The sequence below is a fragment of the Leguminivora glycinivorella genome, chromosome 23 (assembly GCF_023078275.1).
Source record: "Leguminivora glycinivorella isolate SPB_JAAS2020 chromosome 23, LegGlyc_1.1, whole genome shotgun sequence".
Taxonomy (NCBI): Eukaryota; Metazoa; Arthropoda; class Insecta; order Lepidoptera; family Tortricidae; genus Leguminivora; species Leguminivora glycinivorella.
Window position 1 is genome coordinate 8,199,131 of NC_062993.1, and position 16,228 is coordinate 8,215,358.

Consider the following 16,228-nt stretch of genomic DNA (forward strand, 5'->3'; position numbering starts at 1 on the left):
CCTAAATTCCTAAGGCATATTTAGTTGATAATGATACCTATGTGCTATCTACGTATGGGAATGAAATGTAAACAATTTTATGAATTAAATATTTATGGTATTTTCTCTATCAATAAAATTAGCATTCATTTAGGTTTTAATAATATAAAATATCATAATTTCCAAAGTTCATTTTACAAGAGGTAGGTGAAATTTAGGCAATCTTCTTATTATTACAATTACAATAAATGTTATTGCATTTTTTGAATTTTAATTTTAATTTCTTTGCATAAAACATCATCCAGCATTTAGCGCCATCCAGCGACGAGTAGTTGAACTAGTTTAGTAATTGATTACAGCGCCATCTATTGAAGACTGCGTATATTGCGTGAGCTGTTAAAAAGCTACTTTATTTGTAGTTGTAGACTACACTCCCTAGATGGCAGTTAAGCCAGTTTTGTTGTAGCTTGCACAATACCCGATAGATGTCGTTGAAATTAAACTTATATGCATATGAAAAACTATTACATTCTTTTGACTACAGATGGCGCAGCAATGTAGTTCAATGGTGTATTCGAGTGATTGAAAACTATAAAACTAATTTAAAATTGTGTCGCTTAACTTTAAACTTGGGAAAATCCATTCCGCTTTAATGTTGAATGTATAAAAAATATAATATGATCTGAAAGATAATCAACCTAATAGCAGAATGGATTTACCCAGTTTTGAAGTTAAGCGACACAATTATTAGACAAATATACTTGGGTGGATATTAATTTTATCGTTCGGTATACCTAGCTAAACGGCAACTCACCTTCGTGACTCGGTGCAGATTGTAGGTACCTATTATTCAATCAGGATGCATTCTCGTCCTTGCGTAGGTCTTGTAGGTTCCGTAGGTCGTAGGTGTGGTCCTGAGTCCGTCTTCCTTTTCACAAGACAGTTGCGGTATAAATTGTATACCTACTTAAGTCTGGATTTAAGGATCCATAGAAATCCATAGCTATGGTAGCTCTTGTACTTGCTTTACCTAGCTATGCTTTAGCGTATTTCTTTTAAAATCCAATTTAGATTATGCACTAACAGCACACGCACCTCTCCACACATTGTTTAAGTTTATCTAGTCCTGTTGCGTACAAATTAATGGGAAATATGTAATTTTGCTTAGCCAAATTGCTGCAGGAAGACATTTTTACTGACTGACAATAGACTGACACACGAGAACTGCACATAGCCAATGAAAAGTAATTTTTTTAGCTGTTTGACCTACTTGCAAAGAACCCGGGTACGATTCCCGGCTCGGCCACCAGTGGGCCTTGCCGTTTTTTCTTTCGTGTATGATATCTATTTCAATTTATTACTTGCAAAGAACTAGGCACAGGGTGTTTGTTATTTCAGCCATTCGATACAATGAGAGATGGGAACCTACATGTATAATTAGAGTCAGACCAAGCTGGCAATGATTTTCATAGGATAGCTCTGATAGATAACTATATTATCGTGAGTATTTGTGCATACCCTGGGTGTATCGTGAGTGACTTGTGAGTAAGTATATTTTTCTCAAACATGGTATGAAATATTGATGTTATGTGCCTTATAATTGGCAGCGAAGTATGACGTTGCATTGCAGGTGCGGCTAGGACGATTGATAGATAATGGAATTTCATACAAACCTTGCAGGCCAAGGCCGGCAAAGTCCTCTTTTTTAATTTCCAAACACAGATAATTGTGACATAACATCCAGGTATTTAGCCAATTAAAAAAAAACTATAAGGGGCTTTATAGACGTGCCGACTGCAACTGGTACGGGCCCTAGACAATATTTGATTTTGGGTGCGTTTTCATACAAAAAAAATTTTTTTCATTTTTTTTTAATTTTTTTTAACTTTTTGTTTTTTTATAAGCGTATACGGGGGAACGAAAATTCGATTATTTTTGCGCTACGACGCACCGTTTAGGAGATACAGCCATCCAAAGTTACTATTTTCAGTAGACTTTATTTATTTCATACCATGTTTGAGAAAAGCACTATACATACCTCGGCGGGAAATGGGGTTGCGTCTATATGTCTTCGGCCGGCAACCCCCTTTGTCCCGGCCTCTGTAGTAATGTACTATTGTGAGATTCAGGTACAGGTACAGATAAGTACATACTTACCTATTTGCCATGACTTTCCATAACTTTTCACTACTAAGACTGACACGGTTGAACGTAAGGTTGAACATAAGGTACATCATCATATCACTACTTTTAAAAAAACTTGTATCTTCGTCTGTCAATGAAAAGAAAATTGTAGTAAGTATATGGAATGCATATAGACTTACTGCGTTTTAACTTTGAGGAGCAGCGTGAGATACGAGATTTTTTCAAAGTAGTGACGATATCAGTGTGGCTAGTCCGATCATTTAATCGTCCAAGACGCTGTACCAAAGCTATTGTTAAAATATTTGCGATCTCTTCGTGTCCAACCTATTAGTCGATCCTATCTAAACAATATCGTAGAAATTAGACGATCATCATTAGACCAATCGTTTATCGAAGCCCACCCGCTTGGAACAATCGACTCCGATATAGGTCGAGACAGCAATTTGGTCGGCGATCCTCTTTGAGATACCCTGCTGGCTAATATTTACTAGAAAACTTCTAAAACTCTTATCTATGACTAAGATTCTTCTTGTTAAAACAACTCTTTCATCTGTATTTTAAAGTTTAAAGTACAATTTGAAATAGATGGAGATAGGAGGATGAAAGTAAAAATGGTTAGGAAATGACTAGGCGGAATATGCAATTAGTCAAGAGAGCAATAATTTTTAATATTGATATTTGTTTTATTAGTTCATGAGGTCATCTTTAAATCTTAATTCATCTAAATAGATAATCCATAGGTACTAATATTATAAATGGGAAAGTGTGTGCGTCTGTTTGTTTGCCCGTCTTTCACGGCAAAACGACGAGCGACGAATTGACGTGATTTTTTAAGTGGAGATAGTTGAAGGGATGGAATGGAGAGTGACATAGGCTACTTTTTGTCTCTTTCTAACGAGAGCCAAGCCGCAGGCAAAAGCTAGTTTGGATATACCTAAGCAGTATTAAAATTAAACACCTAGTTGCCGCCTGTTTCTATTACATACTACTAACAAAGTTGTTGTGCTAGAGTATAGTATGACAACTTATGTTTAAAACATGAAATGAGATCTTAAACTTTTTAGAAGATCTTGATCTTGATAAATGAACTTTGACAGTCAGTGTCAAAATATGTACCTTCTATTTTGGCAAGCATTTATCAGCGCTCTTATTATCTACCATTTAAGTAAATACTAAACCATTCCAAGGAAAGCGATGACATTACTAACCAAAGTTCTCCATTTGCCCGTGCAGTACCCTCTAATCCGGGGCATGGTGTCCTACGCTGTGATATGGCCGACGTGCAGCATTGTCCAAGAGTACATAGCAAATGGAACTACTATAGAAAACGCTGACTGGGCCCGCGCTGCTCGCTTCGGTTTCTTCGGGACATTCTTCATGGCTCCTGTCTTCTACGGCTGGATGAAATACACAAGTCGCTTCTTCAAGAACAAAACCTTAGCCACAGCGATCACCAGAGCGGCGATAGAACAGGTGTCTTATTCCCCTTTAGCTATGGCATATTTCTTCTTCGGCATGAGCGCTTTAGAGCTAAAACCTTTTTCAACATGCGTGAACGAAGTTAAGGAGAAATTCTGGCCGACTTACAAAATAGGCGTAGTATTCTGGCCGACGGCACAGACTATAAACTTTTACTTCGTTTCTGAGAAGAATAGAATAGTCTTTGTGAGTGCTGCGAGCTTTATATGGACCGTGTATCTTGCACACATGAAAGCCAAAGAACAGCAGCTAGAGACAATCCCTAAATTATTGGAGAATATATCGGATGAGGAGATGTATGACTATACAAAAAATAATAAGGACACATGAATGAATTTCACCTTTATATGAACTGGAGTTGTGTTACTTTTATAAGCTATTATAGCATTGTCTAAAACTTTCGGGTTCTTATTATTCTGGTGCCATTTTCATTAGGTACCATAAAATGAACAAACGGTATACAGTTGGTTATTGGAACAAAGTACCTAATAAACGTCGAGTGAGTTCGTCTGCACATAGATCAAAACTTGCCAAAAATTCCACAACATTTTTATTTTTCAAAATGAAGATGTAAAATTTAATTGAACGTGAGACTTTCATATTTTATGTATATATTTGGCTATAAGTCTATTTGGCTACTATCTACCTATAAGTTCAAAAAGACTTGTCTCCAGACGTGTCTTTTCTTAGAAAGTTGTTGTTACCAGATTTTTTAAACCTACGCATATAATCAACTTAATACCTCTTGTACCTAATATTTCAGAAATCTCCATTAAACTATTGATAATTTAATAAAGAATTTTATTAATACGGTACAATTATAAACGATCTCTTCGGGTGTGGCTAATGGCCATACAACATAAATCCCTTGTCAGATTCCTCCCGAACGCACAAAAAGAGGTAAAGGCATTAGAATTAATATCGGGAATGAATTTGGGAGATATTTTTATTGGGACATTAATCATGTTTTGTCAACGCGCAGTTAATGGCCGGTAGGGTCCGTTTGACTCGTGTTTGGGATAAAAAGAAAAAGTCTCACGACCTTAGAGAAGTTTTGATCTTTAAAGTAGTTAGGTATTGATTTGCTAAAAAATTTGAGAGCAATGATGTTGATGTAGGTATATAGGCAACTATTTTCTTCTTACATCTTTAATCACCTTGCTTAGGGTAAGTTAATGTTAATAAAAACAACATTGATTCCGATAACACAGGAATCCTATGATATTAAAATACTACTAAGTATTTAAGTCCAAACTTTAGCGGATATTTTCAGGTTTATAATTTATTACAATAATACTTAGATACTTATTTATTACTCATGCATACCTATAGTCACTAGTTATTAGCGTTGCCAATTTTAAATGATCCAAACAGGTAAATTTAAAGAAAACCTAATAATAATATATAATCGAAAACATTTGAAAATCATAAATTTATAGTAACAGCAATAAATGTCACCATTTCTTCTCATAAAACCTTATGATGCAATTTTTTGGCATTTTATTGCGATCGCTTGACCCGGACCCATTTTTTCTAAACTAACCTAGCCAACGTCACAATCGCTTTAATATGCTTCGTAAGCGTAGCTCTCCTATCGCTCTTCTAGTGACGCGACAGAGCCAGACTGCGTTTTGAGCGCCACGTAGTGTCAACGATTGTCACTTCGGCCACAAAATATAATATACTTAATAGTACAACTTCGGCTAGGTCGCTTGGCAACAAAACTCAAGTTTTATGGGAATCCATGGGACCCGCGGCCTAATCAATTCGACACAGAAAATTGGGAGGTTCTCCCTAATGGACATTTTTGTTGGGAATATGACAGTTGTTGATTCGATATTTCATGCCATTCAAATTTGATGCATGGTCCAATCGTTTTAGTAAAAAAACTAGCAGGAATACCTACTTGAATGTAAAGTCGTCGGGATAGTGGTTTCACTTTTCATTTATTTTTTCACAGGTATTACGATCAACGATAGCCAACTTGTGAGTTATAAATGTTGTAATTTTGCTACATTGCTCTAATTGTTTTTAAATCTCCTTGTGTATCTTTTTATTAGTGCAGTATTAAGGTTTACTAAAAACGCCGAAAATGCTCTTTTAGCAGCTGAGATAAACACAGAATAGTTAACACAAAAAAAAGTCTAAAACTGAGAAAGGAAAAATAGTAGTAACCAATTGCAAGTCAAAAGGTAGGATACTCCGTCAACTACTGCCAAAGATAGATAGTCTTAACTTAAGACTATCTTAGACTTATAAGCTACTTAAGACTCTTAAGTAGCTTATAAGGTTAAGATAGCCTTAGCAAACAGGATTTTAACTTTTTTATATGTAACAAAAAGTGGTGTCAGTATTTCTCCTAAACCCTGAATCGATTATTTCCTGGGGACCGATTTTTAAATTCCCAACACGTAATGCTATTTTTGAAAAACTTTAATTTTAAATCTATTGGTAATGACCACTCGTTTTCGATTCTGTTCTGTTAGAAGAATTTAAATCGCTAACACCTAGTAGAAATATTATTGAACTAAAATGACGAAATTGAATGGTCGACATTAAGAAATCGGGCAAAAATAATCTCACACGATAAGTGTCATAGCCAGAACTTCTAAAAACAGTGAAAACTCACATAAATATACATTGGGCCGGCTGATTGGCATGTACACACGGACAGACAATGTCGCGATATATAACTTGCTGTCAACTGTTTGTGCGCCCGCGCAGTTCCAAACGCGAGTTGAGGAACCAGCGTAGAGTTCGAAGTCCAAGTATTAATACTTTCCTCGTACTCATCTTAATAGTATTTTATACAATCGTGATATAATACAAAGCTTTTCAGTTGAGTACCATGTTTAGGCCACGATGCTTGCTGAGTGGCCTAATAGTATGGTACGAGAGTGAAAAACTTAATTATACTATATCACTATTGTATACAATACTTTTTCTACGAGTCATCATCTTCATCATAAATAGACAGAAATATCATCATTCATGCAAGTTAAAATTAATGTTAATAGCGTCGTTCACCGTTGTATCAACATCGAATTACCTAGCAACCAATTGTTTGTGATAACGCGACAGATTTAAAAAAATGTGTTTCAGATGCAGAAAAAATTGCCAGGTATCGCAAATTAGTATAGAAATTGTATGAAGTTCTATTTTTGAAATTATTACAGTTAACTAAAGTCAACTATGTATAATGAGATTAGTATAGTTGAGTCGGAACTGCCATAGAGTATCCAACACTGAAAAGTTAGCACTTATAGTTTAATCTGTGTTGTCCTAATTGACAGATTACAGTCGACGAGTAGAAAAATAAATTTGAATTTATTTGATTCGAATGGGCAAAGTAGGGCTCGGGCGAATGGTGCTACTGCTACCCTAATTTAGTCGTATTTTCTATGTTAAAAATTATAGAGTACTAGCTTTTGCCCGCGACTTCGCTCGCGTTAAATTCGAAAAATACGGAATGCTCGATACAAAATTTCACCCCCTATTTTAGGGAAGCGGGCCGTTAAAAAGAGACAGAAAGTAGCCTATGTCACTCTCCATCCCTTCAACTATCTCCGCTTAAAAAATCACGTCAATACGTCCCTCCGTTTTGCCGTGAAAGACGGACAAACAAACAGACACACACACTTTCCCATTTATAATATTAGTATGGATTTTATATTTGTTTGTTTATTTCCGGTACCATTAATATTTGACATTCTAATAATACCAACGACGATTTTGTGGTAATCAGCGCCTCTCCTCTACGCATATTGCCTAAAGTCCTAGAAATTCTGTAAAAATTAGAAAGGAAATAGTGATACGAGATTGTGTTTCAGACGATGGTCTCAAAAACCTGTCAAGTAGGTCTTTGACTCGCGGGTTTCTCTGTAACCAATTGTAATAACACTGTCAGTATGGCCTGGGAACCTGCACTATAAGCATTAAAAACTTTAGCAAGCTCGTACTTTACATACTCAACAGCTGCCGAAATCATCCCTGTTACGAGGACCACAAAGATTGCTTTCCTATCATACTTTTTGGTAGATAAGGGAATGGAATCGTAAGTTGTGGTGTCAGTTCATTATTTGAATTCAATAAATAAAATATTGTATAGAATTATTTTATAAGTTACTGTCGGAAATTTCATTGTACAGGATGTAAAAAATGACAAAACTTGTGAGTACATGTAATTTAATGTAGGAATCCATTCAAATTTACAACTGTAGGTAATGTAGTCACCTACTCTAAAAAAAAGAGCAGATTGCTGCTTACTACATTGTCATCATAAGGCCTCTTACATCTTGACAGATGATTTAAGCAGCGTCTGAATGCGAGAGACAACATCTCGCGTGACTATATAGACCTATCCGGGAGCGACATGCCCGTCCGCATTTCGTACACGTAAATTGAGGCCCCACCGCCGAGGAGAGAGTATCGCGACTGTGTCTTTTTGAACAATTTGAACGCTTTACGGCTAAGTCTTGAAACCAGGTGTTGTAGTGGGTTTCTCTACCTTTTGCGACGATACTTCTCCACTCATTGCGGTTCGATGCAAGTTCGTCCCACGTGTTACAGTCTACTACATTGTATACTAAACTTAACTTATGCTGAACTCTTGTAATGGCGAGGTTGTCAAAATCGCTGCTTATACTTAGCTTTGCATGAGTATGACTTATCCGTTTTTGTTAAGTACAGTCAGCAGCAGAAGTTCCGTAGCGGGCAAGGTGTTCACAATGATCCTAACACGCTCTTATTGTCTTAAAAATAAGATCGTGTCAAGTTCATGTTGAACACCTTGCCCGCTACGCAACTTCTGCTGCTGACTGTACATACCAGAGGATAACCACTAGATCAAGCAAACGTGTCAAATGAACAGTAAAATCCACTGAGTTGTCCGTCTTTAATCGCAGTTTGCAGCTTTCGGGCGTCAATTTTTATAAGTTGAAGTCAACAAAAACATTAAAAATGCAAATATTATAAACAACACAAAAATTATGAGCACTCAAGGGCCTGAGACATATTTAAAATCACAAGCAAGTAACAACTTCAGTACAAAATCTGACGCGCTCGGCCGCCATACAAATAGATGAACTTGTTTCTTCTAACTATTGGCGCGTAAGCGTGCAAAAAATCAGAAAAAATACAAATCAACGGTGTCAAATAATTATTACAATTAACTTATTACAGCACACACTAACTACAATAACGGCACTAGTATCCAGTTCCATCTCAATTAAGCGGAGGTTTGTAAAAAAGCGATTAATTAGTGCGATAGCAATATCGCTACCGGGAACGTTTGGGCTCAAAGGCGCCGAAACAGGTCCGCCACTTAACGATCGTTGTCGTCGCTACCAAAAAAATCGCTAAAAAAACGGTGTACCTGACCCTTGGGAGAGTCGTGTGGAGCGGATTTTACCACCTTCTTTAGGTAAAAGACACGACCTTTGTTTTTAAACCCCGACGCAAAAACGACGGGGTGTTATAAGTAGACGTGTCTGTCGGTTTCTATGTTTGTGTGTGTGTGTCTGTCGGTGGCATCGTAGCTCCCAAACGGATGAACCGATTTAGATTTAGTTTTTTTTTGTTTGAAAGCTGATTTAGTCTTACTGATAGAAGACCCTATTCAGAAAACTCTTGATATCGCAAGGAGACAACAGTACCACACTTTGGACACTGGCGATCAAATATATGAAAGGGGCGCGTTCCTAGCACACAGTCTAAGCTCGTGTAGGTGAACACGTACTATGCTTGTATGTTGCTTGTATGAGTGAAATATGACAGGTCGACTGTTCGCGTTTTTGACCGGCGGTAACTGTGAGGTAACCGAGAGGGGGTGGGCAGCACTTTCAGGGGGGCGCGGGAAAGACCATACTGTACGATAGTACTCTTTATTATACTGTGACAGTAGCAACGAAATGGTCAAATCAGCTAAATGTAGGAGTAGGGATGGGATAAGGGAAAGTTGGTTGGTTATATCACCTCCATATATATCCAAACTACCAACTATTTCACGCTACGCCATAGACTCGTAAGTTTTGTCACAGATAACGCTGACCAAAATCACAAGACATAAAGTGACTTTTTTCAATGTCGAACAAAAGGACCTATCCTCACCTGCTGTGGACATTATTTATGGTTATTATTTTTTTAAATTTTTTTTTTTATCGTAGTTCGCATCAGATCGGTTCAATTTTTGACCTTCAATTAGTGTGAAATATGGTTCTCAGCGAAGTTTTTTGAAGATTTTGAAGATAGCGACAGAAGTTTTATGTTATTGTTTGATTTTTGTTTCCTGTGCCGAATTGAAAATGACATGGGTCTTTGATGGGTTTTTGTGGAATGAAAATATTCTGATGTTGGGATATATAATAGTAGTAAATGTGGAACAATCTTTTGTGATATTTCCGTGAGCGATACAGCCATCAAATTGAAATTTATACATATATGTGTTTATTAGTTATTTGTTTTACAAGGGGGCAAAGTTTTTGTTTAACCGCACGTGCCAATATTGATACCCGAGCAAGCGAAAGATTCCAATATTGAACCGCGAGCGTAGTGAGTGGTTCAAAAAGTGGAATCTTGAGCGTTGCGAGGCTTTCAAGGCATGAAGGTTAAACAAACTGCCGCCGAATGAAACAACATTTTTCACCACACCAACACGAACAAAATACTGCCTATAAAATATCAAACTAAATTAAATCTATCAATTTATTCAATATTAATTATTCAAAATCATCATTTATAGGTAAAGTCTACCAGCTAGTTCAAGATGACAAGATGTCAAGATAACATTTGTATGAAATTACTTTGCCTCTTGCGGATAAAATGCAATTTTGCTATCTGTTTTCGAATAGCAAAGTAAGCCTTTACCTGCAGTTGGTCTGGTGAAAATTATTTTTATGCACAAGTGAGTGGTTCATAGGTAATGGCTAAAGGCAGTAGAGTTGTAGATAGGGTTGCAAAAAAACGGTTTTTTTTCTGGCTTGAAAAAAAAACATGAAAAAAAACCGTGAAAAAAACAGTTTTTTTTTTCTGGAGTATGTTTTTTTTTCTAAAGTACGAAATCTCAATATTTGCAAAGTAGCTTTTATACGGTTTTTTAGACTTAATGTTAACTATTAAACGAATTTAATCAAATAACTTTAATTTCTGGTCTTATAAAAGTAACATTTACGAAATCTGTAGTTGGTAGTTATCACTAATTTACCTACTGTTGGCAACACCACCGCCTCTCCACGCTACACGCAGCATCGGGGATTCCCCAATAAACGTTTGTATACTGAATGTTAATTGAATTAAAATGTACGTTATTGTTATTGAAACACGTTACAACTCACGAAAAACCGTTATTGTCGTATTATTTGTTCATCTGAAAAAAAAAAACATATTTAGAAAAAAACCAGGGTGCTCGGTTTTTTTTCATGTTTTTTTTTCATAATTCTGAAAAAAACATTTGGTTTTTTTTCTATTTACAACCCTAGTTGTAGACGTCTTTCTATTGCTTCTGGCGTAGTGTCCTTTCACTATTTATTATTTATTTATTTATTAAAAACAAGAAGTACAACATAATGACTATGCTATGCTCCACAAAACTCCACTAGTTAAGAATCATTGCACTTACAACCCTTTAGGCACAGTATAATAAAGAGTACTGTCGTACAATATGGCTACTTCCGCTCCCCGCTGAAAGCGCCGCCTACCCCCTCTCGGTTACCTCACAGTTACCGCCTGTCAAAAACGCGAACAGTCGACCTGTCATATTTCACTCATACAAGCATAGTACGCGTTCACCTACACGAGCTTAGACTGTGTGCTAGGAACGCGCCTCTTTCATATATTTGATCGCAAGTGTCCGATGTGTGCTTTAGGTGTTGCAAGCATCCAAGAACGACAGTATTTGCTTACTACCAGGCGATTCGTCTGCTCTGCTAGTAATAAATAATAAATATTATTATAATAAATAAATATTATAGGACATTCTTATACAGATTGACTGAGTGAACTGAGTCCTACGGTAAGCTCAAGAAGGGTTGTGTTGCAGGTACTCAGACAACGATATGTTATAATATACAAATACATAGAAAACATTCACAACTCAGGAGCAAAATCTGTGCTCATCACACAAATAAATGTCCTTACCGGGATTCGAACCCGAGACCGCGGCGTAGCAGGCAGGTTGAGCAGGTTCACTACGCGCTAGGCCAGACCGGCCGTCATGTTTTTAACCCCCGACGCAAAAACGACGGGGTGTTATAAGTTTGACGTGTCTGTCTGTCTGTCTGTCTGTTTGTCTGTGTGTGTGTCTGTCTGTGGCATCGTAGCTCCCGAACGGATGAACCGATTTCGATTTAGTTTTTTTCATTTGAAAGCTGTGTTAGTCGGGAGTGTTCTTAGCCATGTTTCATGAAAATCGGTCTACTAGGTCGCGGTCGGGGGTTTTTCAAAATTTTAATTTTGTGGTTAGGTTATTAATTATAAATGATCACTATCATATTAACTCCATTTTAATGCTATACATAATTTCTGTAACTTCAACCTAACGATGTTTAGTTTGTTTAATTATACCAAGAAAGTCCCCCTTTGGAAATATCCATGATAAGCATTCGTGTAAGAATTCCTTACATAAGTCAAGCCTCAAGCCTTGCTTGCGCCCTTGAGGCGTCAGAGCGCGACGAAAACACTCGCCGCGCTCGGACTTTGAATTTATGTCCCTTATTTTGAAGTCTTAGGTGTCACAAAAAATATTATGTAATAAATTAATAAAATACTTTGACATTAGGTATGTCAGTCAAACATAATAAGAAAATAAATATTCTTGAGAATAGTGATATATACGAACACACGAATTCGCCGTTCGAAAGTCTGTGGAAGAAGACGTAATGCTATTTTTAAAACTAGTGGTAGTGACCACTCGTTTTCGATTCTGTTAGTAGAATTTAAATCGCTAGTAGTGGAGATATTATTGAACGAATTCCACGAAATCGAATGGGCGAGATTCAAAAATCGGTCCCCTGCCATCAAATAAAGTTCTTATTATAAAATGATATTACTAGTTTATATGTAGGTTTATGAAAGAAGCTGGAAGCGAGGACTTATTTAACACATATATTATTACTAGCTTGCCCGCGGCTTCACTCGCTTTAAATTCGAAAATTGCGGAATGATCCATACAAACTTCCACCCCTCATGTTAGGGAAGTGGGGGTTAGAAAGAGATTAAAAGTAGCCTATGTCACTCTCCATCCCTTCAACTATCTCCACTTCAAAAATAACGACAATTCGTCGCGCCGTTTCGACGTGAAAGACGGACAAACAAACAGACACACACACTTTCCCATTTATAATATTAGTATATTAGTATATGGATAGTTTGTACATAGAAATTCACTTGCTATTACTTATATAACTTTCTTGTAGTGTAACGTAACCATTGGTCCGGTACACATGTTATATGAATAGTCATGTTATTTTGAGTCATTTTATTTTATATAAATTACTAGGTAACTTTTTTTCCGCGGCTTCGCCCGCGTACTAATCTAATCTTGTTTTCCCATACGAACTTTTGACCCCCTTTTCATCCCCTTAGGAGGTGAAATTTCAAATCCTTTTCTTAGTGCTTATAAGGAACCTACGTGCCAAATTTGGAATCTCTAGAACCAGCGGTTTCGTCTGTGCGTTGATATGTCAGTCAGTTAGTCAGTCAGTTTCTTCTTTTAGAGGTTACTTTGATCACATACATAGTCGATTACTTAAGTAATCAACTGAATTAATGCAAAAACAAAATATCTACATATAATTATATTAAGGTCATCATATTTATCATCATCATGAAGTCATAAACTATATCCTCATATTAAATGTAAATAACTAAATAATGTCCATAGCAATTTATTCCAATATAAGTCGACATTATAATGTGGTGGATGATGTATACTAAAACTAGACCATAGGTTTATGAAGTGTTAAGGGTAAGTACCTAGTTGGTTACCTACCTCTGGTACAAATCAAGCGTGGCTGTATGCTTTGAGCACATCTCGGACACTGGCGATCAAATACATGAAAGAGGCGCGTCCCTAGCACACATTCCAAGCTCGTGTAGGTGAACGCGTACCATGCTGTTCACGTTTTTGACAGGCAGTAACTTTGAGGTAACCGAGCGGGGGTGGGCGGCACTTTCAGCGGGGAGCGGGAGTGGCAATACTGTACGATAGTACTCTTTATTATACTGTGCTTCGAGTCAGCAGCTCTGCCATCATTCTTTTCTTATTCTTATTAGCAAATACATAATTATATAATTAACTCCGTATAAAGACGTACCTCGGAACTATCAAGAATGAAACCAAAAAATGTATGGTTGCCTAGATGGCGCTAATATTGTATATTGTATATGAAGTTAAGAATATGGGCCAAAACTGATGTTAAGTTTTATTCTGTGTTGAGAGATGGCAGTCTATTCAAGTATTCACCGAGCCCATAAGTCGATTAGTTTTTGTTAAATCTTTTTTCCTCTTTCTTTTGATTTTATCTTCTTGAATTTGTGTTGCACCTACTTCGCCTTAAGGTAAATCGATCTAAAACTTTAATGTGACCATCAAAGAGTTTGTTAAAGCCAAATGTCTCAATTAGAGATCTCATCTGACATTTCAATCCCCGACCCAGTGGTTTGCGATGATATTAATAATGAAATTGGAGGTAATAAAACTTTTGTAATAAAAATACTGACGATTGACAGAGACCAGTTAGGAAAAAAGACTGTCAATGTAAAGGTAGTCATTAGGTATCGAGACGACCGCTTTACTATGTTGAAGACTGTGGTTAAGGAACTAATAATAATAATAGTATAGCTGCTGGCGGCACCCTAGGTTAGGTTTTTTATAATGTGTTTATATATTTTGTATGTGGTTTTGTATTTTACTTTTATAATCATATTATAAAAATACCTAGCCTAAGAAAGAAAATAAATACTGAGAATAATAGTAATAGGATAGATAGCTAATTATATAGCTAATATATTAGGTAAACAGGAGAAGTCCTTAGATATGCAAATTCTTAACAATATGGTAGGACAGGGCGATGTCAGTACAGTGTGTAACAATTTCGCTAATAATTTTTCTAACGAGATAAATCATATAAAACATGTCTGTGACGAAAAATGGCTAAGCCGAGACGAGTATGTAAGTAACTCTGAGGTGAGTATGAGATGGCAACCTGTGACAGCTAAAGGTATTATGAATAATTATAATTAATAAGATTTGTACTAAAAAGGCACCAGGCTGTGATCTCATACGCATGTCAGACCTGAAAACAATATCTGACAAAGTCAGTCCTGTATTGGCTAAGCTAATTAATATTTCTGTACGTACTGGTAAATTCCCAGACGGTCTTAAACAGGCCTTAATCCGTCCAATCTATAAAAAAGGATCTCCTAAACTGTTTTCTAATTATAGACCTATTGCCATTCTCTCTAGTGTAGATAAAGTTATAGAAAAATGTATAGTCCAACAACTTAGTAATTACCTGAATAAAAATGTAATAATAAATAAGTGCCAACATGGGTTCCAGAAAGGTAAAAGTACTGACACGCTACTAGCGAGCTTTACAGATGAAATTAACACCTACTTGTCTAATAGAAAAGTAGTCGTGGCAGTATTTTTCGATTTCAGTAAAGCATTTGATACCTTAGACACCAGCACGCTGTTACAGGCCATGAGTGAGTGCGGGGTGGGGGAGCCGCTCAACCAATGGTTCCGCGACTACCTCACCGGGCGTTCGTACCGTGTGCGGGTCGGCTCGGCGCTCAGCGACGAGCGACAGGTGTCGTGTGGAGTGCCGCAGGGCTCTTGTACCGGACCCGTCAGTTATCTGATGCACGTGAACAGCCTGTGCGGCGTGCTGCGGCACTGCTCGGCGCACATGTTCGCCGACGACCTGTGCATATTGCGCGCCGGCAGTGCGAGTGAGCTGCCCGACACCTGCCGCTTGGTTCAGCAAGATGTCGATGCAGTAGTTCGTTGGTCGCATGATAATGGTATTGTGCTTAATGCTGATAAAACTAAGCTATTATTCATTCGATCTCCCTACCTAGAAGTACCTAACCTGTCAACTCCTATTATAACCCATAATTTTTCTTGTATGCATAATAATATATTAGACTGCCAATGTAATCCCATCTCTCGTGTTAAGTGTGTAACATATTTAGGCCTTAAAGTAGATGAACACTTCTCCTGGACGCAACATGTTGACTTTATTTGTAGCAAGCTTAAAATATTATTAGGAAAATTTTATTATCTAAGATTCAAAGTACCTCTGCATATTCTAAAATATTTATATGTATCCTTAGTTGAATCGATAATTGGTTATGCTCTAGACTGTTACGGATTAACAACTAAAACTAATCTAAACAAGATAGAATGTATGCAAATAAGATTCCTAAAATTGTTAGTTAGTAATAAAACTAAAGATAAAAATAAAAAAGACTACAGAAATTTGTTCAAAATATGTAATATTCTTCCGGTGAGTCATAAGCATAAATATTTAATTTTGTATAACAACCATGGCAGTCGAGAGCATACCCAGTTACACTCTAACGATGTTTGTGGAACCTGGGTGGCTAGCCGAATGGCACAATCGCT

The 16,228-nt window shown here is 36.8% G+C and overlaps 1 protein-coding gene across 1 annotated transcript; it reads left to right on the forward strand.

The window, feature by feature from the left end:
• The first annotated feature begins 3,318 nt into the window (after positions 1 to 3,318).
• On the forward strand, positions 3,319 to 3,933 carry LOC125238204 (mpv17-like protein). The gene has a single exon (XM_048145477.1). It carries the CDS (start codon positions 3,319 to 3,321, stop codon positions 3,931 to 3,933), a length of 615 nt encoding a protein of 204 aa, XP_048001434.1.
• Positions 3,934 to 16,228: the final 12,295 nt, after the last annotated feature.